At 41.3% G+C, this 27338-nt stretch overlaps 1 protein-coding gene across 3 annotated transcripts in view; it reads left to right on the top strand.

Moving 5' to 3' along the window:
- AKAP13 (A-kinase anchoring protein 13) overlaps positions 1-27338 on the top strand; it is a 203070-nt gene that overhangs the window by 53454 nt on the left and 122278 nt on the right. For all 3 annotated transcript variants that reach the window (XM_015639124.3, XM_015639123.3, XM_033516895.1), the window contains exons 4-5: positions 3668-3712; positions 20452-20599. In XM_015639124.3, the coding sequence (XP_015494610.1) occupies positions 3680-3712; positions 20452-20599 (181 nt within the window). In that variant the 5' untranslated portion in view covers positions 3668-3679. The remainder of the gene's footprint in view (positions 1-3667; positions 3713-20451; positions 20600-27338) is intronic.

Below are 27338 nucleotides of genomic sequence, written 5' to 3'. Positions count from 1 at the left end.
TGCATGAAGGAGAGGGAAAGGGCTAGGTAGGCCTTCCCAGCTGTGCCACATGGATTAAATACCCCTCATCCTCCTGGTTGTTGCAGTTCTGCTCAGTTGTTGAAGACAAGAGTGATCGTTTTTGTTTCTGCCCATTCTGTAGATCTTCTTTCTGATAAAAAAAAATAAAAATCAATATAAATTCATTCATGGACATCTCTTGAGAGTGTCACTGTGTTTTCTTTCTTATATACACTTCATGTGGAGCCAGGAGTGGATGCTGGGGAGCTCACAGAAGCTGGGCAGTGAAACCTGCATTTGATGTAAGCCCATTGCCAAAAAGAGCAATCCTGAAAGGGGATATGATGGGAAAATGGAAAAGGCATTTTGGCATTCCTGTCTACATGGTATTCAAAGTTCTTCAGCCTGACAGATTGTGTGTGGGATGGCTTGGCCTGGAGGAACGTTGACCTTCCTGTCAGATTTCTCCTCACGATACACACTTTGCCTATGATGCCTAGAAGAATAAACCACCTAATTGTGGCCAAATTAAGTGGTAGCTGGGAGTGGTGGATGAAGAGGGTTTATTGCTTTGGCACATGGGGTTTGTATCCCTTCCTGCTGCCTGTGCTTATTTGTAAACTCTTCAGGGCAGAAACTTCGTTTGCACTGACATTTTTACAGCATCTAACCAGTGGGGCCCTAATTCTGGATGAGGTTTGGAACCACAGTAAAGCAAATAAATGATTGTTCTTCTTTTCTTTCCCTGACATATGTTACCATAGCCAGAGAAATGAAGAGCAGTTATTTATCCTCATCCATGAAATTTTGTGTGAAATAACACAGAAGTTCTCTAGAAGAGACATTAATAAAACTCACTGTATTAATTCTTCAGTGCTTAACAGAGCAGAAAGGTATCTGTCTCATTTTGAGGAGGCTCCAGTAGCTTTTTATTTTACTGGCATCTGCAGATCATTATAATGTCTAAAACTACTGCTGTCTTGAAGAGCTTGAACCTGGATTTTCATTTGATGTCCTACTTTCCAATTTGCAAATGCAAGGGATTTCAGTGTGTTATCCTGAGGTAGAAAACCTAATAGAATTTTAGAAACCTTGCAGTGTAATTGTCTGGATGTATATGGAGCTTGTGATAAACCTCCCAGCCACTGAATTTGAAAAGATTTAGATATTTGTGAGAAATACCATGAATGTTTTAAGTCCAGGCAGCTGCCACTGGTACAGAATCTGTGGGCTGCCATGGGGGTGCTGGGTGGGAGCTGGGCAAGGGAGGTGGGATTTATATTTACCTGTTCTTGTTAGTTTGGCTTCCAAGGCAGTTCCTGTGCAGTCCAGATCCTGATCTCACAGTAGGGCCAGTTATTCTCACTGCATTCTTCTGTATCTGGTGCAGCAAGTTCTTCCTGCCCAAAAAGATAGAAATGGCTTTCTGGGGCTCCGAGCAGGCATTGGCTTGAAGGATGTGCTCCTCTAAATAACAGGAGAAAACAAAGTTTAGCTTTTTGTTGGGTTTTTTTTTTTTTCCCTCCTCATTTTTATGCTTTAAGTAGTCCAACTTGTTGACTGTATTAGGATCCCTATGTATCTTGGCTTGGTTATGACCAGTATGATCTGCCTTTTGTTTTTTTTCCTCTTACTGGATTAAAGGTCTTTAAAGTTTTTCAGAGGCTGCTCCCTGCCTTTCCTTTGGTTGGAGAAATTCACTTGTCTAGAAACCTAAATTTAGTCCCTTGTTGATGCAGTGTAGTCATTCAGGCTAATCTGTCACTCAGTTTTTCTCCTGTGTTTTTGCCAAAGAACTTCCTAACAAGATAAAATATCTTCCAAACCTGCCTGGCTCCTTGCAAATTAAGTTTGCATCCTTAGAAAAATTGGAATGACATGTGCATTATGAACCAAGGAGTCACTTTAAGGGACTGATGTAAGGGCCAACTAGTAAGATAACAGGGGGAAAAATCTTCCTGCAGGAAGTATTCCCAGAATTTTTTGACAAGACCCAGTGTTCAGCAGTGTCACCTTATTTCACTGCTGCTACTGTGCACTTCTCTTGCCAAAAAAGAACCCAGAAAAAACTGTCATGAATTTGAATTCACTAGGAATTAGTCTATAGCAATGAGAAATTCCAAAAATCCATATGTGAGGTAAGCTTGAAAGTTTGGGGTTCTTTTTCTGAGCTTGGTTTGATTTCTATAAGATACAATAAGTGCTCTTGTCTAGGTCATGTTTTTATGCTCCTGTTCAGGACACCCAGGTTCAGAACAGGAGAGAAAGGCTCAGGTAGGTCATGAGGTAGATTAGCAGGGTTTGTGCATTTTTTGGTTTTGTTTCTTTTTTTCATTTTGAGCCCTCAGGAGGACTGGAACTATTAGGGGCATGGTATAGGGCACAAGTGAATATTGTTTGCAGAGCTGTTGTTGGAGCTCACCTGCCCAAATGGCAGCTAGTGCTACTAATCCCTTTTCCTCAATAAGTTTTTTAAGAGTTGAAAATACAGTGAAAACTATCAGGCATAAACATTTTGGGGTGTTCTTGCTGTGTGAAAGGGAATCTCAAGGTTGAAAATAGGTATGAATTGAACTGGATTTAAAACTTTTACAGAATATTTGCCCATCCACTGGCTGCCTCAGAGGACCTTTTGCAGAGGGGCTGTTTTGATGCACAAGCTTGGCAGGTTGCTCTGGTATTTTAAAGCAATTGGCACAAAAACATGTAAAATAAAAAGAGCATGTGAGGGAGCAAGGCTAGCTGGAATCAGCTAAGAGAATTTAGGCTGTGGTTTAATTTCTGTCTCACTAAAGGCAAACTGTGGGATTTGGAAAGGAGCAAAGTATGAACAAGATCCCACATTTTTTGTGTGAAAAGCAGAGTGGTATTTCATCTATTTTAAAAAGGGCTTGAAGTATTTGCAGAGCATTACCAGTTCTGCAGACATGAGTAACAGCAGAAATTCCATTTTTAATTGTTTTGCATTCCTTCATCTTAGGATCCTGGATCTCTTAATACACACATTAAATGAAAACTTAGAGCTTTTGTTTAGAGTGAATATTTTCTGCTGGAGTGGAGGAACTAATGCAAGAGAAATTCTGGTTCAGCTGATTCAAAGCTCAATATAAGAAACTTTCACCAGGTTATAGAAAAATTCCAGGGACAAACTGGGAAGAGGAAAGATTCTTGACTAAAATAGCTTTTGCAGAATGGGTAATGGTAGATTTTGATTATGAAAAATGCTAATGCAGAACCATGAGCATCATATACTCTGTAAGTTTTTCCTTCAGAGCACTTTTGGTAGTTTGTTTTCTATGTAGTTTTGAAATGTTTTTTTTAACAAATAATCCAATGAAAGGGATAAAAAATGACACCAGAATACCTTGGACAAGGTAGTAGTCGGATTTCTTGAGCAGCAGAGAGAACTACAAATACTTATAAATTATTTTTCATGGGGGAACGAGGGAATTGGTGGAAGGATTTCAATTTAGGAATGATAATTGTCATAAAAGGCAGGTATGAAGAGAGGATTGCTAGGAGGAAAGATGAACAGAGATGGACATGAAGGGGAAGAGAAAAAGTGCTTATTGGAAAAAGGAATGCGTGAGTGCTAAAGCAACCGGTTTAGAAGTACCTACAATTTTATGAAAAATAGCTTAAACTTGCTTTTTCTTTTTTGTTTCAGTGTTCTGAGGTCATGAAACTTAATCCACAGCAAGCTCCATTGTATGTGAGTACCAATTAAAACGCTTTTCTTCTCCTACTATTCACAAAAAACACTTCCCATCAGCTTTTTGGAGATGCTGCTTCTTTTCTCTTTGGTCCCTAAGGAGTTTATTTGTATTAATTCAGTTGCAAATGCTCAGTGGTAACACTCTCAGGTAAGTCACAGAGCTCCTGTGGTTTCCAGCACTGTTTTAAGTAGGTTTTTAAGTAGATTTTGAGGCATGTAATGCTGTCTCTGTGCAGGTACCCCCCACTTTTGTTTTTCCTCCCCAAAGCGTGCTGGGGTGCATGGCTGTGCTCGTGTGACTGGATGTGGTGAGAAGAAATTGCTTGTGTGGAAAACGGGGCATGCCAAGTGTGCAGGGCTTGCTCACTGTGATAATATTTTTCTGTTTGGAGTTTAAAACGTGGCAGGGAGCTGGAGGCAGAGAAGGGCTGGGCTGCAGCAGGGTATGGCTTACGTCAGCCTCTCAGAGCTCGTAACCTCCATGGCTCCATTAATAAGGAACAAGCTTCCCCTGGCTCTTGAATAGCAGCTTTGTTGGAGAACATGGGCACTGTCAAATTAGACCTGGATGTGCGGGGGTGTGTGAGCCTGTGGTAAATCTGTGCCAAAGCTGCCAGCCAGGTCTGTAACTGTTTGCTTTCTGCATTGCCTTGCCGTGCTGGGAGCAGGCTGAGCTGCTGGAGCTCATGGTCCTGCCCACAGACCTCGCCAGCCAGGGCAGAGCTGGATGGGAGGATGGAAAATTTGAAGGGAATATTGCTTGCAAATACAGCTTTTAAGGGGAAGGAAGGAGAGACAATCAGGACTGGTGATAGACCTGTGTCTTGGAGGGTGTTGAATGTTGTGAATAATGGATCATATTGACCATTAATGCCATGGAGGCTTTAAATTTTGCCTACCTTTAATTACCAGCTAGAAATTTGCATTGGAATTTATTCTCTACCCACTGTCCGAAGTCTGTGCTTGAAGCAAGATTAAAATACTACATAGTGTGACCTGATTTTGTGAGAGTGGCTTTCCAGGAGTACACCATATCCTGAATTTTGAAACTAAATGTTGCCTGAATTTTGTTAAATCTCAGGTCTACTGAATATACCTTGACTTTGAAGAAACTTCATTTAAACTTAGGACACGTTAAGAGAGAATGGAACTTATGTGCAAATATATGATGAAATTGCTGCAGTAGAATCACATGAATGCTGTACTGCAGAACAAAATTATTCTCATGTCATTTGAACAGTGTATGACTTTGCTAATCTGGAGGCTTTGTTTTCTCAGGCTTATCTACTGAATTAGTTTATTTTCCCACTGTTCTGTATGGGGTTTTATTGAATATGTAATACTGAAGTGGTACACTTAGAAGTCCTCATCCCCACGTGATAGAGAACTGGGCTGAGGTCAAATGTGGCCTGGTGTAAAATAATGATTATATGGCACTTGGTATAGTATTTCTTTGCAGAGCAAATAAATTACATTATTAATACATCAGTGACTTCCTTTTCTCTCCTCCTCCCCTGGCCAGGTGTATACACAAATCAGCTCCCTTTCAAAACAAACAAATTTGTTGGTAGCTTGAGGAAATTTGAAAGATCAAGATTTAGTCTTTCTGTTTGCTCTCAGTATAAATGCTTTGTACATTTTAAGATCAGATTTGTTTTCCATGTGTTGCTAATTGACAGCTCATCTGAGAGTTGTTAGGTGCCAGCAGAACACAAAATAAGGGTGTCTTCCTGGTATTTCTGCTTTTCTAAAGACAGACATAGCAGTCTTGTGGCCTGGCTGCTGGGAGGTGAATAAAAAACCTCACCACATTCTTTCTTTAGTGTGCTGGCAACTCCATTTTTCACATATAGGCTCCTAGATCTCGTTTTCAAATTACTGAGAGCAGTATCCTGTTAATTCCTACATAAGGAATTTCATCTCTGTAAATGACTGGAAATAACAGGTAATACTGACATGTCAGAGGATTTCCCTATCTTTGTCTACTTTCAGGAGAACATGCTTCTCCCACACTTGACCCTTTTGTTTTTGACACCTTTGCATATTTTACATTCTTTTCTCTTTTAAGCTAATATCTTAGATTAAGGATTATGCAATTTTGTTTATCATTTTACTAAATCTGCCATGAGTTTCATCCTGAAAGATCCATTAGATCATCATGCCATTTTCATCAGCAGCATTACTGAGCTCCTTTTAGGAGGAGAAAGTAAAAAATTATGTCTCCAGTTTCTGGAAGCTGGTTAGTGAGACAGAACTTATTTTATCCTATCTGATAATTACCAGATTAATACTTCATAATTAAAAAGGGGGTTTGAGAAGCTGAGATGTCCAGTGTACTTGGGGCCAAAGTTTTCTGGGTGATGGAAAAAATGGTATTTCCACATACACACCAACAGAGGGATAGAGATTCTTGTATTACCCAAATCAGTGTGCATAAAAGGAAGGAAGACCACCTGTTGTATCCTTCTTGCTACTTTCTTTTGGCTGCTTGAACTTCTATTTACCTCTTCTGTAAAAATCATCTGTCCTGCCTCTGCAGAGCTTGGGACCACTGAGAGGTCACAGCCTGTAATGAGATTACTGGCCCCTGTAAGTGTGAAGATTAAGAAATAAGGTGGAAAACACATCCTGTAATAATGAGTGTCGTGGTTTTGTGATTCAGTGTCTCATTTAAGCCTTGCCTGATTGTTTCCTTGTTGATGAGGTTGCCAGGAGCTGAAGCTGAGCCTTGCTGCAGGTTTGGAGTGGGACAGCTGCTCAGCCATTGCTCTGCAAACAGCTGGCTCCTGTCCCCCAGGAGCATTGCATGTGTCACCCAGAGCTGCTGGTACCTCCTCTAATGAGCTGTTGAAGGAGCTCCCTGGCCCTGCAGCTGGGAGCTGCTCCCAGCAGCGCAGTCATGGGGCTGAGGAGCGGGTGCCAGGAGAGATAGGGCAGGGAAGTGTTCCCCAGTTTAGCTCGGGTGCGATAGCGCCGTGCCGGTGCTCACATGGGCTGGAGGGCAGGCAGATCCCCCAGCCCTACCACTGCCAGCATGGAATCATGTTTAGAAAGGGCAGTGGGATTTAGAAGAGCCTGTGGCTGAATATTGTGAGGTGAATTTGAAATAAAAATGTTCAAACCCTATTCTTTAAGATGCATTGATTTCTTCAGCTGCAAAAAAAAGCGCACATGGCCAGGCAGTCCTTTGGTTATCTGTCTCAGACTGCAGTTGGGAACATCTTTATTGATGCACAGACACTGGATTAAATCCAAAACTAACTTTACTCACATCCCTCTTGTATTTTGGTGCCGTCCTGTTGATATTCTTATCGGGCACAGTGTAGTGGATGCAGGTTTCAGACCTTATTTGTGGTCTGCCTGGGACTTGGTGCTCAGGGAGCCCAGGCTCTCAAAGCTGAAGGACCAAGCTGTTCTGTGTGCTGGCAGGGCTGGGGTGGAATAGGAGGATGGGAGGTGAGAAGTTATGAACTTCAGTTTTGTTTGTTTTTTTTAAGTGCTTGCAGTGACCTCAGTGATTGTCATCTTTTTATAAAAGTTGTATCTCCGTACCACCAAAAGTCAAAATTTCAGCTTCAGCATTGTAAGGTACTTCCTGGCTCTTGTCAGTGTTGTACTGGAATATCCAGATCATCTAGGAGTATGTAAAAAATAAAAAATTAACAATGCTCTAAACAATGGAAGTTTATTATTAGGTGACCTTTTTATTGTTGTGATTCATTAATTCTGTTTATAGATTAAATTGTTTGCATTAGTCACTTAAACTCCACTGTTGCTAGCGTCCATGGCAGAGTGCTTTGCAAATGTAAAGTGTTGATCTTTTTGGAAACACTGTCTTTGATTGGGAGTCCAGCAGATTATTCAGCAGGAGATTTAATTACAAAAAGATCAAGGCTCACAAGCCATGTGCTTATTTCTACCCAAACTTTAATAAATATGGAGTGCACACGAAGGAATAATCAAGGTTGTGTCTTCAGCTGCGTGATGTCCTGAAAATCTCCCTTCAAGTGATGTGTGTGGCTTCTGATTTCAGCCTCTGGTGGCTGTGGGGTCCCTATAGAATTATTGATCATTTTTGTAACTCAGTCGTATCTCCTACATCTCTGAAATCAATGTTGGTTTGGGGCTTTGATTTTAGAAAAGTGACCTGAGAGCAGTGTTTGGGTATGGATGTTTTGGAAAAGCACTGGGTGACATGCAGGGAATGCATTGGGAAACATTAAGATCATCTACTCTTGATTGCAGCCAAGGTTACAACCTTAGATCTGCCTTTAAGACGGGAATGTTTTTTCATGGTGATAATGATCAGTGGGTGTGAAATGGAAAAGATTAGCAGCTGGAGAAGCATGATGTATTGCTGCAAACTTTTTTTCCTTTTTCTTTTTAGATTAAAAGGAACAAACTTGTTTTAAATCACAGCACTCCTCCTCTGCATGGTTTGTCTAAGGTGTGCCCACGTTATTTGGAGTGACAAACCCAAATGTGTCATAACTGGTGATTGCATGAGAGGGCAAACACTTAATTGATAAAAATGCTGCCATTGACTTTGGTCTTTAATCAGGTCTGTGGATGGAGTCTCTTGTCTAAACTGCCACTTAGGAGCTGTGTAACCTGCAGAGTTTCTCAAGGAGACTTTTTGATAGAGATGAGAGCTCCCACTCCCAAGGCAAAATGTCATGCAGCTTAATGAATTATGAACTTCAAAAGCCTCAGAAAGAATGCATTGACCCTCTCTTAATATAACCTGGGGTTTGGGTACAGTGGGTCCTCCTTTGTTAATGAATTAACTACTCCTGAAAATTTCCCGGTTCGTCTTGCTTTAATCTAAAATTGAAGAAAGGGATAATGCTTGTAATATCCCCCCTCCCATCCTGTTTACATGTTCATATAGAATGATTCCCTACTGAAGTATTCCTGAGAAAAATAATTTTAATACCCTCTGATGTTCATGTTTTAACCCCCTCCCCTTCTGATTTAATATTAAAGAATTGAAGAAAAAGGTTCACCATACAGAGTTTTGAGGCTTGTGGCAGCAGTGTCTGTCCCAAGTGCTGTGGCTCCCCGTGTCCCTGAGTGCAGTGAGGTGTTGCACCTGTGTGTGCCTCACATCTGGCTTCTTAGCATGGCTGAAAACATCTCAGGTGTCACTTGTGCACTGTTGTGTGATATATGATTGATGTTCTTCAGAACTCTCTCCAATTAATGATCTTCAGAAATCTCTACCAAGGGGACAAAAGGACAAAATGAAATACCTTTATAGTTCTACAGTGAGATGCTGTCATGAGCTTGGCAGCTGTGGTTAAGTTACATTTCTACTAAAGCAGAATTTGTTTGCTTAGTGGCATCTATGGTGACAAAGGCCACTGAGATGACTGAATATCTGAGGTCAGTCCAGCAGAAAAAGTAGAACATACCACACATACTTTTGATGTGGGAATTTCTCATGAAAGTCACTATACAGAAACCCTGTCTTTGTTTCTCTCAAGGTCCTAAGGCAAGAGGACAGCCAGCCTTGATGTTTAGTTCACCTCTGTGGTGAGAGGATCTGATAAACCTCTTTTATTTGTTGGGTACTTGATTTTTCCTTAATGACAAACTAGTTTTCTGCCCCACCTTCAAAATGTCTTTGAGTAATGAATGAGTGGAGGCCTCTGAGCACCTTTTACAAATAAAAGATTTGCTTGCATTGCTTGTGGAAGAACCTGCTGCTTGGTTGGTTTTAAGAAAGTCAGCTGGGGCGCCTGAACAAACTGATTTTTTTTTTTTGAGAGGAGTATATTGCAGCTTGTCTGGCTCTGCTTTAATTCTCCAGGCAAAATACTTTCCTCACTAAACTGTGCTTGACCTCATATTTTAAGTTTTTTGTCACTCAGATCTTTGATTTAGGTTCTTTTCATCCTCCACTTCCCAAACTCTGTTCTGCATCATGCAAGAAGCCATCCCTTCTGTGGAAATGGGTGTCTGGCAGCTGCCAGCTGAGCTCAGCACCATCCCCTGGCAAGCTCCCTGCTGCTTCTGGCTTCTGTCATACCTCAGTGCAGACTTCTGCTCAGTCTGATTATTCTGAGGCTGATTGCTTGGCTTGCTCCTCTTGAGAGACATTCTGTAGCTCATGAGATCTGTGTGATGTTTGCATATGGCTGCTGGTGAAATGGTCACTTTTGTGCATTGACTGAAAGCAGCTTTGCCTGGAGAACTCAGGTAAGGCTGCCAGACCATCACAGCAGCATCTTCCTCCAGGAGAAGCTGTTGCTTAAATTGCAGCTTAGAAGCCTTTTCTTAACCCTTCTTCCATATTGTCTGATGGATATGGGTTCAAAGCCCTCCTCCTCTCATTATCTATTTGAACTTTTCTTCTGTGATCCTGTTTTGTGGGTGTGAAAGTGCTGGTAAACAATCAACAGTCTGGCTTGAAGTCTGGAGCACTTCTCTGAAATTCTGCCCTTAACTCACCACTACTTTGCAGCATTATGTGTGAACTTTAATATGACTTGCAGAAGATGCCAGAGCTGGTACAGCTGGTAGGGGTGGGAAAGCAGAGACAGTGATCTGCTTTTGGGGAGCTGTTAGATTAGCTTCCTCCTGTTTTCTGACACTGCAGAAGGAATCCTTATATTATCACACAGAGAGTTATATTGAAATTGGGTGAAATAATGTGCATGTCTTGGGCTCTGTGTTTGGGATTCATTATTTCTTGTGGTAGCTGATGATCTGGGAGTACCTGGACAGACACAAGAGATGATGTCCCATCCCCAGCATCACTGACAGTGTTGCCTTCTCTCCTCTCTCAAGGAATAAATAATGGAAATCTGCATTTAAGAGCACAAAAATTCTCTTCACCTACTCTTCCACTGTGGGATGTATTCTCATGTTACCTTTAGAATGAAGAAGCACATTTCCCATGTCATTCCTCAGGATACATGCCCCTGCTGTATTTCCTGTAACAAAATGCTGGCAGTCATTTTGTTCAGCTAGAGGCAGTTCTGACAGCAAAGCTGATGTCAGAGCAGTGCTCATGAAGATGTTGATTTCATGAAACCAAAATTTCACACAGCCTCCCAAATGCCCTGCACTCTGCCTGCAGTACTTCCCATTGCTTCCAAAGGCTGTGTTGGATGTGGTCTCCCTGCAAGTGCTCCTCCTCCACCTGGCTCAATAAAGTAGTTCCATATTGTGCTCAAGTGGAAAATAAAAGAATTGTGAACACTGCAGCTCGATGCTGTGCAGTGCCATCAAGTGGCAGTTCTGTCGCAGGACACATTTTCAGGGCTGCCTGTGTTTGTATTGATGTTTCAAAGTGTTTCTTTTAAACATTACAAAAGTTTCATCTGTCTGCTGTTGTGGTTGTGGGGCTTGGTACATCAGTAAAGTAATGATTACAATGGTTTCTGTTCTCTCATGGCAAAAATGTCACTGCAAAAAGTGCCTCAGTCATTGCAGTAGCTCCAAGTACTGTAGCTGTGAAAAATTTGAAGACTGGCAGGGATATTTTGCAGCTGGCAGGAAAATGAGTGCTCTGGAACACACTGAGCTGTGTCTCTCTGAAGGTTTTGCTGTACTGTAGAGGAGGCTGAAGTACCAGGAAAAAGCCATCCTTCAGCTCTCTTCTGCTTCTGGATATTGGTGTTCAGACCTGATTTTTTTGTTTTGTTTCTTTAAGACACCTCAAGGCTATTTGTGAAAATACTCCAGTGGTAGGAGATTGCTTCTAATAATATGTCATCATATGTACTTTATCTTCCAGGAATTGTGACTCTCTCCATCTCTGGTGCCAGGAGAGTAGCTGGATTTCTCTTAGTCACTGCACACATTCAGACTGCCTGCTATTGCTCCTAAGCACTGCAATTTTGTTGTTATTGCTAGATGGGCAATTAGTAGGAAATACTATCAATCACTCAAGTAGCTGGTTATAAAATTACCTGGTTTGGTTCTCGTAAGTGTAATGAAGAACAGAAGAGGCTTTAGGATGAGGCCAGAGCAAGACATTCACATCAATTTGGGTGTGTTTTTCTAGGAACTGACTGAAGTAGTTTCCAGAATTTCAGGAAAAAAAAGCCTAAAAGTAAGACCAATACTTGTTGTAGAAACTGAGTGGTACTGGAGGGGACATTCTGCAAAAAAGAAAATTCCCCCTTTCTTTTGTCTTGTCTTCGTGTTCACTGTGACATTACATGGAGACTTGCATAATTTAAAGGTTAACCCCAATGTGTTACTGCTTTTGTGTACCTCAGCACCTCCTCCTCCTCTGTACCAGAGCTGTACAGGACTTGTGGTGGAAGGAGCTTGGGGTTACTGTCACTACTTGCTTATTCAGGTCAGAAACTGCACTATTCTTTAAGTGGATAGCCTGGCTAACACTGAACTGCCTGAATAAAGGAAAATTAAACTGTTATTTTGTTTACTGCCAAATTCACCAAAACAATAAATAATAATAAATGATAAAGTTCCCATTGCTGTTTTTCCCTGGGTGTTTACATTTAGTACAAAAAGGGTGAATGGCACTCTTTTTATCCTTTCTGTTTTTCTCCTTAAGTTTGATTTGGTTCTAATTTTTCTGTTAATTTTACCATGTTTTTTGTGTATGCTAAAGATGTTTAGAAATGACCTTGGCTGTTTGTTTTTGCAAGGACTGTCTGTGTACAGCACAGGCTGGCAGCGAGCTGATGCACCATGCATGCTCTGAGTGAGTGCTGCAGAGCACGTGGAGCCCCGTGCTAAGGCACTGGTACAGCTAAATTAGCTATTAACAGCCCAAGCTAATAGCCTGCCTGGCTCTGGGCAGCAGAGTGGCATGTCAAGAAGATCTCTGCATGAAGATAAATCATGTGTCTCTTTCAGCACTTAACAAGATCCTGCTACTTTGATGGATTTCTGCTGGCAGTCTGTGGAGATCTCCTTTGAGCTGCAAGGATTAATATGTGTGTAATAGTTATAACAGCATCTTGACACTCAATAAAGACTCATCTTGGAGGTGATTGATTTGGAGGCTGACAGAGACATGCTCTGTCAAAGGATGTGGGCCACTAATAATGGATTTTTTGAAGCATACCCATTTCCACAGGAGGTTGTGCTGCTTGCACTGGTTCAGAGTAGGAAATTCACCCCGTGCTCTGCTCAAACCTTTTATCTCTTTGCAAACAAATCCTGCTGCAGGATTAGACACCTGGACTGGCTTGGGCTGTGGTTGTGGCTGTGAGAAGATGTTAATAAATCATCCCTAACAGTGTTGGCTCTGCAGACAGGCAAGTTGAGAGTGTCCATGGCATGTTTTTTAGCACAAGTTGCACTCAGGATGGGTCCATGAGAGCCAGCTTGGACCTGGAGGCAACAGCTCAGGGTTGTTTATTGTAAATATCCTTGTTTTCCCACAAATTCTTTTTTACCCAAAGAGTCTTGAATAAATGGTCTTTTTACTCTACACTTGTGTCAACATTTTATCCATCAATTTGCTAAGATAATCTTATTTTTGGACCAAATTCTCTTTCACTTTTGAGGAAAGAAAGTGATGGAGTGTAGAAAGTTATTTTGTCTCTATGTCAGTGTTTGAAGTCATGGCTTTGTGGCTAGTACTGGAAGAGGAGATCACTTGGCTGAGTGCAGTGCTAATGAAATATGGAAGGTATCACCTTGACTTGCTCGGTGGGCTGGAGAAAAATGTGTACCATCATTCTGCTCTTTTGGTGGCTTGCGGGCAGGACAGAATGGTCTGTGATTGTATTTTCCAAAGAATGAGAGGGTGCTTTGCCAAATCTGGCTTTCTCATCACAGAGGTGCTCAGTCTCTGTGCTGTTAACCTGAAACCTTTCACTGCTAGAAAAAATAGCACTGCTGTTAATTTTAAAAGGAAAGAAGGTGTTAGGTCTGGAGATCGATTTTTATTTTTAAAATTTATTTATTTTATTTAAACCACAGGAGTCATTTTTGTTGTCTTCATTTGTGTGGGTGTTTTGGTTTTGTTTTTTTTTTATATTAGGAAAATTGCTTCATGCTTTAAGATCAAGGAGTTTGAAGTCATTGACTAGGAAAAAGGACACAATCTGCCCCAAAACTTGGCAGCTTGCCATTCTATTTATTTCTGGAGTCTTTCCCTGAAGGTTTTATCTGCAGGAGGTTGCAACACTCCACCCCAACGACATCCATCTTTCTCCCCGTTCCTGACCCAGGTCACTGCCTTTATCATGGGGGATATCTCCAGGCAAGGAGGGATTTCTAGAGCTGCTCATGTTCAGACAGATTTCACAGCCCTACCTTTGTTCCTGGGGCCTGGAGTTCTGCAGAATGTACTGTGTTTGATGTGATTTTTGGGGGGTTTTTTTGTTGTTTTTTTTTCTTCCACTAAGTGCTCCTCTGAGTCAATCCATAGTGGTGAAATTGAGGATGTCTGTAATGATTGCTGTTATCTCACTGTAACAGATACCTCTGACCTCCTCCCATGGTCCCTTCATTTTCTATCCATGTGCTGGGAGCTTGCAGGCTAAATGGCCACATCTGGAAAAGGGGATGGATGTTCCAGGCTGAGGCATTGAGATCCACTGCCAAATTGCCCCATGCCAGGACAGAGGGGAAGGGGTCTCAGCTGGGAGTTTTAGGGGTAGGACCTATGCCCAGATTCTGCCCCTCCAATGTGAGCTGTTCATCTGTTAACCTGGGAATAGCAGCCTGGAAGAGTATGCTGGATGTGGGTTATTTTCTTGCCATGGAAGAAGAGCATCCTGTGGTTTTTGGAGCCAGCAGTAATAGTGCTGTGTCACAGCTGACTGGCTGGAACACTTACTCAGACCTGGAAAAACTGGGATCTTAGCCTTTCTCAATCAAAAGGGTTATTCCAGGAGATGAGAGCACTGTCATGTTTGCTATAAAAATAGTTACCCAAACCCCGATTTCCTTTTTCAGGAACCTGTGTGGCTGTGCATAGTTTTGTTCTGCATGGAGATGTCCATATGTCCTTTCCAGATGTCATTCTCCAGGGGTTTAAGCACAAGTTTGCACCAACCCAAGTAACCTTAGATGGGAGGGATCATCCAGGGTACTCAGCTGAGATGTGGGAACTGTCTGGGAGCAAAAGTTTAGCTGCTGATCTTGTTGTGTTCTGACAGAGGTAGATGATAGTGGATCATCGAGCATCTGAGCAGTTATATTGTACTTCTTTCTTATTTGATGATTTCTGTTGCATTTTATAAAAGTGCCTTGCAATTGCCTTTTTCGTGCTCTAGCTGCTTTCAGACTCCTCTGCAGTTCTCAGTTTGAGGTGGAATTGTCTCAACTTTCCCTTTGATTTTGTCTACTTTAATTATTGTCAGTGCTGCGCCCTTTCCAAAGAAAACGTCATGTGATTGAAAAGCCAGCTGTTCCTTTAAAAGCCATTTGGATGAAAAGTACTCAGTGTGTTTAGACCACGATTCCCATTTCATTGATGGGGAAATTCAAAGCACAGGGATGTGAAAGGACTTGCCTCGTGCTGGAATTACAGCCTGAGCCTGCGTACTCTGTGTCAAGCACTAGCAGGGGTAACAGCAAGTCCAACTCCATCTAAAAATTAATAAATAAAGGTACCAAGGAGCCTGAAGTGAAGGAGGACAAAACCACAGCTGTGACTTGGTGCTGTGCTGGGTACAGTGAAGCTCTCCTGGGAGCAGTTTTGGGCTTCCCAGAGGGGAAGAAGCAAAAATGCAATAAAGCGGTGACTCAACAAGGGCCTGATTCATCTCATGAGTAGCGGAAACAAAACAAAACTTGTTCCAATGGCAGTTGTACAGTTACTCATCTAATCCAGCCTCTTTACTAAAGCATCATAGCCCCAAAATCCATAACTCTTAGAAGGAAACACCTTGGGAGAAAAGCTTTCTTTCCTTTGTGTCAATCTCCAACCCATCTAACCCATGGACTTGCCATTCAGCAGGTTTTTGCTGCATGAGAAAACAGCCACAGTTTGCTGTCAATGGCCAGCAGCAATTTTTGCATTTTGCTTTTCTGGGTAGAACAAATTAATGATTACTGGTTGTTGGTGTTTTCTCATTAACAGCAGAATGTTAAGAAACACTTGAGTGTTGCAGTATTGCTGTCTAATGCACACTTAATTTTCATAAGTATTTTTAGATTCTGTGTGTGGAGGTCAGAGTAGGTGGTTAGTGGCTTAAGCAACATTCTTTAAAATTCCCAGTATGAACCATGGGGGGAAAAACCAGCTTAGAAATCAAATGCTTCAGCTACAAAAGTACAGCTTGTCTTTTTTTTTTTTGTCTTTTTTTTTTTTTCACTTCTCTTGTTTATTTTTAGAAATGTTAAAATTTGTTAGCCAGGATGTTAAGAATATTTTTTTTCATTTTTTAGTCCCTTGTTGACAAGAGTACCTGTTTCTGGTAGAGCTGATATCCCTCAGGGAATCTTCCCTACTGCCAACTAAACTCATGGTTTTCATCTTGAAGCCTGGAATTTTGCATTTGCCAGGGCTGTTTTCATGGTCCCAAATGATGACAAATTCCCCCAAACCAGACAGATTTCCAGAGCTTGAAGTGAAAAAGAAAGATGTCTTTATGTGCTTAGAACAATTATTTATTTTTGGAAGGTGGTTACTATTTTTGATGTGATAACATAAGTGATCCTAATTCTTTTAAGCTTAAAGATTTCACTCACTTTATTGCCACTTCCAAATATTGCTAAGGTCACCTATTAAAACAAAAAAGCCTTTGATGGTAAATAGTCCATTTTAACATGCTTATTTGGAATTGTTTGTGCCTTGCCTATACACAATCCACACACATTTAACTGCAGTGCTGGAAAAACTGCTACCTAAAAAAGGTGGAGTTGTGCTTATGCCAGCAAATTGTGCTGACAAACAGGTGCCTTGTCTAGATAGTTGTGGGGTTTAGTTCTAATGATGGCATTTGGGCCTTTTTAGAGATAATTGTGTTTCTGCTGCCTTAACTAAGCCATGACTTCAGAGATGGGCCACTCTTAAATCCCTTTCTGTGTTTTCCAGTTTGAAGCTCAAGGTGAGGCTTGGCTTTTACAGTGCACCTGTCCTGTGGTGAGACAGACCAACATTCTCCCTTTGGTTTGGCAAAGGGAATATGTGGAAAGAGCCCCATGCACCTTCTTTACATCCTGTTACATCTGAGACCAGGGATTTTTCAGATCCAGACAAGGGATGGGGTGGCCTCTTCCATGAATGGACCAAGATGGAATGTTTTCATTTCCAATGGGCTTTAAGCCAAGTAAATATTAGTAGATCCAAACTAGTTTTGAAATTAAATTATTCTTATTTGTTGGAGCATTCCAGAGAATGGCTTTGATCTGTCTGTACTTTCACCAAAGGGATATTGGCAGGCTGGCCTCCCATTTCTAGCCATTTGGGATGAAAGAAGGGTTATAATAACCACCTTGTGTGGCAGTGATACTGAACAGATGACATTTTTTGGACAATATTAAGTGAATAAAGGTAAACATACTTCAATTAAAATGTTTTTGGAGGCTGAATGCAATAGGGCTGTTGGAAAGTCTTCTATGTGGGTTGCAGGAATTTAGCTGCATTTGTAACTGATTTTCTTTAACTCCAAAAATCTTGGAAAGAGAGGGTTTTGTTCTGTGCGTTATTTCCTTTCCAAATAAATACATTGTTTGAATAACTTAAAAATCCAATTAAAATTGGCAGTGAACGATGAAATTGTCAGTAACTGGGAGGTGTGTTGAAGAAGGGAAGGTGTTTTGCTTCTGAGATCACATCAGCACAGTGACCTGTACCAGGCACAGTGACTGAGTTAGCTCAGGTGACACTGTAAGTAAACTGAAGTGCACAGCAGTTAAGTGGCACATTACCAGTCTTAGCAAAGATATTTGCAGATAATTTTAAAATTAAAGATCAAATAAATAAGATGCTCAGTGTTCCACAGTGTTTGCTGAAGGATCCTCCAGAAGAGGTGGGAGGAGGGTGGTGGAGACCCTCCCACCATGAAATGCTGCTTAGACACAGCTGAAGAACCTTTTAAATGGTTCTTGATACCAGCTGATGATAATCTGTACTCTCCCTAGACTTAAACAATAAATGAACTGAATGAAAATCTAAGGAACAAGTTGGCTGGAAAGATGTGCTGGAGGTCGCTGGTCTGACCACCTTATACCTTCAAAATTAGGTCAGGTATCTAAATAAGTTCAGCTATATGTTTAAGTTCCAGCTTAGATTTCAGGTTATGAGGAACCTCTGGTGTTGAGGTTTCTTACATGTATTTACTATTTTTTCTGTAAGTAACTAAATACACAAATTGTCATTTGCAGTATTGATGCAAATTAAATTGCTTTTCCTAGAATTGTGAGTAGTTTGAATGGAAGGACAGGTGTCTTCTCACAAAAACTCTACATCAATTTGTTTTGATTTCACAAAAATTAGACTTGCTGTACTTGATTTCGGAGTTAAATAAAAGAAAAATCTCTTAACAGATGAAACACTCAGTGTTGTTGGTGAGTGTTCTGAAGTGTCACCTGCATTTTAAATCTGTTTAAGTACTTTGTATGTTTATGCCTTAAGGGAGAAATGGTTTGAACAAAGACAGATACAAAAAACAAAGCACAAAGGGTTTGTAGGTTAAAACTCAAGCTTTTGTTATTTTTGAACATCAGCTCAAATCTGGATCCATTTGCTTGAAATGGAATATTTAGTTTTCAACTCAGCATGTGAACTGGTCATGCTTGAATTTAAAGCTTGATTTATTTCTTTTTGCACCTGTTTTTATTTAAACACTGACTCTGTACAAGATAGACTTTTGCTACACGGTTCCTTCCTCCCCAGCTGGAAGTCTGGTCTGATATTATTGCGTGAGACCTTCGTAAAATTTACATTTGTAACTCTGCATTCTCTGAAAATGCAAAATACACTCACTGCTCCATTAGGTTGTGTGGTTTTTTTTGAATTTATGGTTTTCTTTCCTGTGTTACAGCACTGACCCACATATTTGACTTCAAGACCAATGGCTGGCCATGTACTTGCCCTGCAAAATCTTGTTTGTATAAAACAAGGTGCAGTCCTGCCCCTGGCAAGAGGTGCCAGATGGGCTGGATCAGGGGAGAACTGGACATAAACTTGGAGGAGGAAATGTAAAAGGAGAAGAGGGAGACGTGAGGAGGCAGAGCGTGGGAAGCGATGCTAACGCGGGACGGATGTACGGGAGGGCCTGGAAGTCTGGGAATTCTCTACAATAGTTGTACTTGACAAAGAGAAGGGATGAACTCAGTGATCTTAAGGGGGAGGTTTTAAAGGAAATGACATGTGTATTCTCTTGAATATGCAAATCAGAATTACATAATCTGCAATAACAATAATAATAACAAAATGTTTTCCAGATTTGCAGCTGTTACAATGTGCTCAGTGGGGTGGTGGCAGAGAGCTGGCAGCCACAGCTGCCGTGTAAAACTGGGGCATCCACCTGGTTCTGATCTTGATAGAAAAGGGACAGAAGGTCACATCACAGACTGTTGTTCTCTGTGTCTTGTAGTCATTTATGTAAATTTTTCAGGCTAATAAACGAAGTATGGGGAGACCCCAGAGGTGTTTAAAAGCTGTGTGGATGTGGCACTTGGGGACATGGTTTAGTGATGGCTTGACAGTGCTGGGGTAACAGATGGACCTGATGGTCTTGGAGGTCTTTTCCTGCCTAAATGAGTCTTAGGATTTTTTCAGATGAAAATGGGTCACTTAGTTCTGCAGTAACTATAAGCCATCCTCTTTCCCTGCTTTCCCTTTCCCATGGGATACCGAAATTGGTTCATATTGCCCCCATTCTTTCCTGTGCAGATGTGGGAATTTCAGGTGTATTTACTGTATCCTTTGCTGGGTTAACTGTGATAGCTGTGTGCACCTTTTATAAATAAATTTTTTCCTGAGAGCAAAGATGAGCTAAATGATAAAATATGCTGAGGTACTGAAGTAAACCCTCCATAATACTAAGCAGGAGAGTTTAACCAACAAATCATGAGAGGTTTTTTCCCCCTCAAGGCTTGAAGAACTGCAGTATTTGCTAACACACAGAGCTTTTCACCAAGGCATGAGCTTATGGATGAGAGAGAAGAGCTATCTGTACCACCACAGTTACTGTTTCTTTGTAAGGGAAGTGGAAAAAAAAATCTCAGTTATGAGATTTTTTCTCGGATATGAAACTTAGGTATCTTTGTGCATTTATGGATTGTGGATGAGAGGTGTGTTCAGTGATCATGTTGGATCTATGGTTGCAGTGCTAGCTTGGACAGGGGAAAAGTGAGCATTCAAGCAAGAATTAGGGTGTTCTTTTCAAATTTCTGAACCTAGAGACAATGTTAGGCCACTGTCTCATTTCTGGAGTTTTACCTATCTATATGTGATGGGATATGTCTCTCTCCCTCTCTTTCTCTCTCTCTCTCTCTCTCTCTCTCTCTCTCTCTCTGTATATATATATATATGTGTGTGTGTGTGTGTGAGTACAAAAACCTTTGTGTGGGATGTACAAGTCTTTGTCAGATTTGGTGTGATTTAACTATATTGTTATTTTGAATATACTCTGGAGATTTCCACATGTCTCTTCCTAGAGAAACGTTCATCATATTTCCTAAATGTTGACTGGCTTTGTTGCTACGGTTGACTTGCATATCTGAATCCTTTGAAAGGAGTGAGTGAATGTAGAGTGTGAATCCTGTAGGAAGAGTAGTTTTATTTTAGATGATGCAGTTCTTGGTTATGTAAATGTAACCTTGTTTCTTGTTTTTTTCCCTAGGGTGACTCTGTTATTACAGTGCAGCTGACTGAGGAAGATAAAGTTGAAGATGATGTAGTTTTTTACTTGGTCTTCACTGGATCAACTGTCCAACACTGCACAAGCACGAGAAAGATTAATCCAGGGAGTCTGGAGACAATTTCTCCTGGTAAACAATTGCCTTTCTTTGCATATCAGTGTATCAGTCTGTGAAATTTGGTTACTGCAAGTGGACTGGAATGTAATGCTGTTTTCTTTGTTGTCTTTTTCCTCATTTACACGCTCACAAGGAGTGGAACATGTGGTTTGGATGACTGCTTTTGCCTTTTTAAGACCTCTTTCTCGATTTTTTTTTTTTTTTGAGATTACAGTTATTTAATATGTAACTATGAGATGCTGTTGTAGAAAACTCACAGTCACACATATACATAGTAAAAAGCTTTTAAATGCAGGAAAGATGGTGGAAGATACATTTGTAAGGTTACAGAAGCTATTGCCCAAATGATGGACAGCCCTAAGTCTTAGCTACACTTACCATCTGCTTGACTGGATGAGGTTCACTGTGTCTTCCTGGTGAAATGCAGCCCTTTCTCCTAAATCCTGTTCAGCTCAGAGCCCACGCAGCATTTCTGGAGCTCCTGCAGTACAGGTGATTGCTGCTTGGTGCCGTCTCTCTGTGGCTGGTTCGGATGAGGTGGGTTTCCACATGAAAGCCCACCACTGTTTTTATCCTTTGTGCCACCAACAAAACAAAACAAACCGGGATTTCCCTTTGGTGACTTCAGGACCGTGGGAATGAGCGTGTTCCAGGCTGCAGTCCTCACCATTAACCTTTCATTCTGACCTGTTGCTATGCAGCACATTGCTACCAGTGTGAGAAAAACGCCTGACATTTTCACTACACACAGTGTAACACAGGCCATCAAGTGTTTTTCTTGGGTTTGTCTTTTTGCCTACCTCCTAAGTATTGTTGTGTGAGAGATGCACATGGAGTAAAATTTGGAGTTTTTTCTCTTGGGAATGAGTGGCTAAAAGTTGGCCACTCTGTTTTTTTCATTTCCTCCTCTTTTTGTGCTGCTCATGTTGTTCAGTTGGCTTGGGAAGAGAAGTCTTTTTATGTCTACTGATGACTGGAGCCCCGTGCAATCAATTAGATTAATGCTTATTTTCTCCCAGAAGAGCGAGAGGGGGTGACTCCTTCCCTGCTTTTGTGTGGTGGGCGTGGGGCTCTGCCAGCCCTGCTCGAAATGACTTCACCTCTCCCTCGAGGCCGTGGCTGCTGTGCCAAGAAAGGAACTGAAAAGCTTCAGTGTTCCCTTCAGCCCATGTGGGAAGCAGTGCTGGATGGGATTTCCGGGCACTGGGAACGATGCTTTCCCATCACTGCTGTCCTTGCAGCACCGGTGCTGCCAGGTGGTACCAGAGTGATGCTCTGGGCACTGCCTGTCCTGCCAGCCCCAGACAGAACTGAGTCACTGGGGAGGGCTCCCTGCTGCTCGGTTTTTTTACTGTTAGTGGGAAATCTGACACTGTTCATGATTCAAAAGGAAAAGAGGGAATTTCTCTCAATTGTTCCTTTAGCAATAATGGATTTATTTTTTTTTTACCATGATCTTGTGGCATTTGAAGCTAGACTGGGATGGGTGCTGTCCCAAAATACAGCTTATTTCAGATGGAGTTTTAAGGGACCTTTCAGAAAGGTAGTATCATTCCTGCTCTATCCAGGGCTGTAAGGAAGAGGTGACATCTCAGATGTAAAGCAGCCATGTGGATAGCACCCTTATCTGTGCTGATACCACATTTTGGTGAGACTACCTTAGAAAAGAATACTTCAGTGGTGAAGAGGTTGTTGGGTAAAGGCAAAGCAAGAAATAGGAAAAGCCTAATTTTTTTCATACCCTCTGCTGACACCCTTGCATTTGTCCAGTGTTGTTTCAGCACTGACTACACCGATTTCAGTGGAAGTGTGACTTAGTGCAGCTCTTCTTCCTCCTCCTCCTCCTCCTTCCTGGACGCACAGTGAATCTGTAATCATGTGTTTACTCTGTATATTCCACAGTTGCCTTGGCGATGGCTGTGGTTACTCAGAGTGTTATTTGACCTCGAAGGGATTAGCCATGAACAACAGGCAGTGTGTGAGAGACCAGCCCTTGTTTAAACACCCAGCCCCGGGCACTTAGCAAGTGCTCTGCAAGAAAACTCCTGCAAACAGCTTTTAGCCAAAATCTCACCCTTTACTTCCAGCTCCCAGCATCTTTTATTTGTTCCTGTGATGCAAGGAGTGTTGCACATCCCTGCCAGCACAGCAGCTCCTCAGGGACAGCCCAAGGGGATTACAGAAAGGCTGATTCCCTCAGGAGACCCTGCCTTCCTTGATCCTCCTCTGCATCCCTTCTGACTCAAAGGCTCTTCCCTCATTCTTGCCCCAAGTCCTCAAAATTTCATGTGGTCCCCAGGAGACTTCTGATGAGGTCCACTAGCCACTGGGATGACTGTAATTCTATTAAAGTTGAAGTAAAAGCAAGCCTAGATTTGTAATTTATGTTTCTTGACTTCTTCAGTAGGTTTTTTGATGTATGGAGGTGTAAAAGAAAAATTATTTCATTACATTTGCTGCCAAAATTAATCAGAATGTTTTAGCAAAGCCTTCAAAGAAAAGCATATTTAAAAAGAATCTTAACAACATAAAATTGTTTAGGTGAAATATTAGAGAAAATGGAAATACAAGCTGTCAAAATACGTCATAAATTCTCATTGTATGTGAAAATTCTCTGTATCCTGAGAGACTTTATTTAAATAAAAGCTTATTGCTGCAGATTTAAATGACTGCTGAATCTTACAGAATTTCTAGAGCAATGTGCCTCTTTCCTATGCTTTTTTAATCATCAGCCTTAAACACTGAATATATATATTCCATCCTATTGTTCAAATGTGAGCTTTTATTTCTTTACATAACAAAAGAAAGGACTTCTGATTGTAAATTTATGGGAGCAGCTTTATTTTACCTGAAAATGTGGATAAAAACAGATTCATCACTTCTTTGAACTACAGAATACTTGTATTTATGCACTAGCTCTGAAGAATGGGATGGATTATTTAGCCTGCCCTGCTGTTGGCTGTGTTAATTTCCCTTTGTAAGAAACAGATTCTCATCTGAGCTAATCAGTCATAACTGGAAGTGTCAAAATTAGCTGCTGAGATTCAAGAATGATGTTTTGTGTGCTTTCAGTAGCTCTTCTGCCAGCTTAAGGACACCCCAGGTTACATCATACATCATCAAAGCTTTTGTTTGTCTCAGTGCAAAGCTACCAAAATCTTATTTAACTGTTGGCTTTACTGTCACGGTTACAGTTCTTCTATTTCTAATTAATCTGGTTGAAATTCTCCCTAATGGAAGGAATATCAGAGGCATTGTGTAGTTCTTGAGCACAGTTTCAAGCACAGTTTTATCAGACACAACGTTAAGGAGGCAGTGCTTCAGTGGGGATCTCTGTGCAAAAGTTTGCCCACTGGAGTTTGGGTGTTAAGAAAGCATCAAAAGTCTGAGCAGGGAAGGAAGCAGAGAAATGATACCATCTGTGCTGTGGTTAAACTGTTGTTTGCTGAATTTGTACTGTTGGGGATGGATGTGTCCTCATAGGTCGCAGATGCTGGTCCTACTGATGTTGGTCATTAACTGGGCTTTTCAGCAAGTCCTTATTCCTACAGCAGCTGAGACTGCTGTAATCTTAATGCATTTTTTTCTTCCCACCATCTCTGCAAAGTAGGGAGGGTAACTGAGGCCAAGCAGATTGCATGTGGTAGTGAAGGAAATCTGTGTAAAGCAGGGAAGTGAAACCTCCATTGCAAGACAGCAGCCTTATCTCCTGCCTCTCTGCCAGAGCACCTTTTTTCCCCAGTGGGGAAAAACCCAACCCAATAATAAAAATTCTCAAATCATGATCTGGCAAACAAACCAGCAGAAGAAGGAATGACCTCATCACTGTCCACACAAGTCAAAAGTCCCAACCACAGCTTGCTGTGGCCAGTGGAGGCCTCTGAGTATCAGGAAGCTCCTGGGGAGATCTGGGGAAATTTTCTAGCAGGAGCTGATGTGCTGGGAGCTCCAGTGTTTGTGTGATGCATTTATTGCAAAAGTTTGCATGCCATCACCATAGCAGCTGTATTTTGCTTTGCATTTGATGACTGGTGGTCTGGAGAGTGTGGGAGACACGGGGGAGATTTGAAATGAAATTTCAAACAGGGCGAGACAATCCAGAAATCCAGAGCTGCAGCAGCTCCTGATCAAATAAGTAAAGGGTAAGAAACACCTTGTCTGTGAGCCAGGTCACCAAAACAAGCAGGAAATTTTGTGAGATGTAATTGCCTTGGTGAGTACTGTTGCAATGTGTTGTATCACTCTGAGCTCTGCTATACCAAAATCACTTTTCTCATGTTTGTTGAACTCCAAAGGTGCAGGATGCTTGTGTGGGTTTCAAAGGGGAGGAGACTCAAAACTGGAAGTAGAAAAAGGGTCTGAGAGACTGTCTGTCTGCTGGTAGCTGCCTGCCAAGAGTTTCCACAGGGCTGACACATTCTCATTGACTCACTCTGAGCCTTCTCTCCATCCTTAAGCTAAGGCAGAGAAATTTTGGTCTTTAACTTGTTCTTAATTCCATAGCTCTCAGAGTTCTTGTTTTTTGGGTTTTTCTCCTTACTTTCTTTCTGCTAGTTAAAAGAATAAAAAAAAATTAATTTCAGTTAGCTTGGAAATATCTTCATTTCAAACTTTTCTTTTACTGTGAAATACTTTACATATGATCATGCTTTATTCACTTCTACCACAGACTGTGTTTTCCCCTAAGAAACAACTCTTCATAGAAAAAGCTGTATTTCATGAATTACAATCTTTGTACTGGTAGACCAGAAGGGTAAACAAGTTGCATAACAAATGGCCACTTGGCAATACCAGTCATGGATTTGAAAATACTCTTAATTGTGAAACAAAAACCCCCTTAAAATAGACTAAAACAGCACAGCCAAGAAGACTTTTTGTAATTCATCCTCTTCAGTGTATTTAATTGCTTGAGGCAGTGTAATTAAAGTGAAGTTATGCCCATACTAGATGACATCAGTCACAGGAAAAAGTGATTGAATCTGTGTTGAAATTATTTAAGATGTAATGTGTGGGGTCTTACACTTCTCTAGGTTTTTAGGGCATCTGCAGTGTGTAAAGGCCTTTAAAAAACATCTTCACCCACTCTTCAGTCTCTCTTTTACCTTTCCAGTGAAAGGTTTGGAAGGAAAAGCAGAGGCTCCTGTCCATTGCTGGTGCAGTGCCTGTGTGTTTCATAAAGCTTCCTGTGTTGCAAGAGTGAATTCAGTAACTGTGTACATTTCACAAATGCACTTCAAAGATGGGCTCTGATTTTCAGAACCAGAATTCAGTACTTCTGAAGCAGAAAAGAAGCACTTTTTGGATGGTCACAGGAGATCCCTTGGCTTCCTTTTCCACAAACCACCAGATCACAACATCTCTTGCATGCAAATCTGAGATCCTTCATGAGGTTCACAACATTTGTTGTCTGGTTTTCCTGTCCTTAAATCTCTCTGTGAGACCTCTTTCAACCCAGCTCCACCATGGTAACTTGGAGGATGCAATTAGTCTTTAATCACCTACCAAGCAAACCCAAACATGTGCTTCCAGCAGGGCTTTAAATAGCTGCCCAGGCTGGGGGCCCATTGTTTGATAGCTCCAATGTCAATTCTGAAAATAGGAGGTTTGGACAGGATTTCCACTTTTGGAGGAGTAGGAAATGAAATCATCTTTTATAAAGCTCTATTTAGGGGTATTTTGTCTCCATGTAGGCCTTGTTGAACAAGAAAAAGTCTGAGGAGTTCAGCTGATGCCCTTTTAACTGCACCCCAGATCCCAGGCACAGGTAGCATTTGATGGACAGGTCTAAGCTGTACATTAACTTACCTGCTAATGACTGGCTGCTGATAAATCTCCCCATCTCATGCTCGCTGATCTGCAGCAGTACCACTTAGAGGAAGCACTGCTATCATGCTGATACATCTCATCTCTTCAGGGATAAGAACAGACAGACCAGAGCACCATGTCTTCATTTTTCATTCTTGTATTTTCCCCAGAACAAGCTTCATTAAGTGTCCCCGTTCATTCCCAGTAAAGAATTCTTCAGTTCAAGAGCTGTTGTCTCATTTAAAATAATTTGGAAAGCGTGGTTTGATGTGTAGATGAGGAATTTGCTTTATAGCAGCAGAATTAGTCGCTGTACCCATCCCTGCATAGAGTGAAATAGTTTTTCAATTTCTGTATTTTCCTGCAATCTGTTGGTATTTCTCAAAACAGCTCCAAGTCAAGAGTTGTTTCCAAGCTAGATTTAAAGTAACTGAGGAGCAAAAGGAGAAATGGGATAAAATGCAATGTTGCTGGAATTAAGGGATGTATTGTTTGTTTTTTATCACACAAATGACCACATTTTATGTCTGTGGCAAAAAAAAAATGGATGAAGAAGGGAAGTGTAGCCATGGAGTCTGAGATGGTGGTGTAAAGCATGGAGATTTCTCATCCCTTCTCTGAGGTGCTCTCATCTGTGTGATTTATTCAGTTACCTGTGTTTTCAGCCTATGGAAATGCAAACCTTTGCAAATAGGCTCATTCCTCTTCCTGACTTTTGTGTTTTAACCCCAGTCAGCAACTAAGTCCCAGACAGCTGCCTCTTGTGCCATGGGGAAGAGAATTGGAAGAGCAAAAGTGAGAAAATGTGAGTTGAGATAAAGCCAGGTTAATAGACAAAGCAAAAGCCACATGCAAACAAAGCAAATCAAGGGATTAGATCACTACTTTCCATGGGCATGCAGGTGTTCAGCCATCCTTGGGGCTCCATCACATATAATGGAGATTT

The sequence above is a fragment of the Parus major genome, chromosome 10 (genome assembly GCF_001522545.3).
Source record: "Parus major isolate Abel chromosome 10, Parus_major1.1, whole genome shotgun sequence".
Lineage (NCBI taxonomy): Eukaryota > Metazoa > Chordata > Aves > Passeriformes > Paridae > Parus > Parus major.
This window is presented reverse-complemented; position numbering and strand designations above follow the sequence as displayed.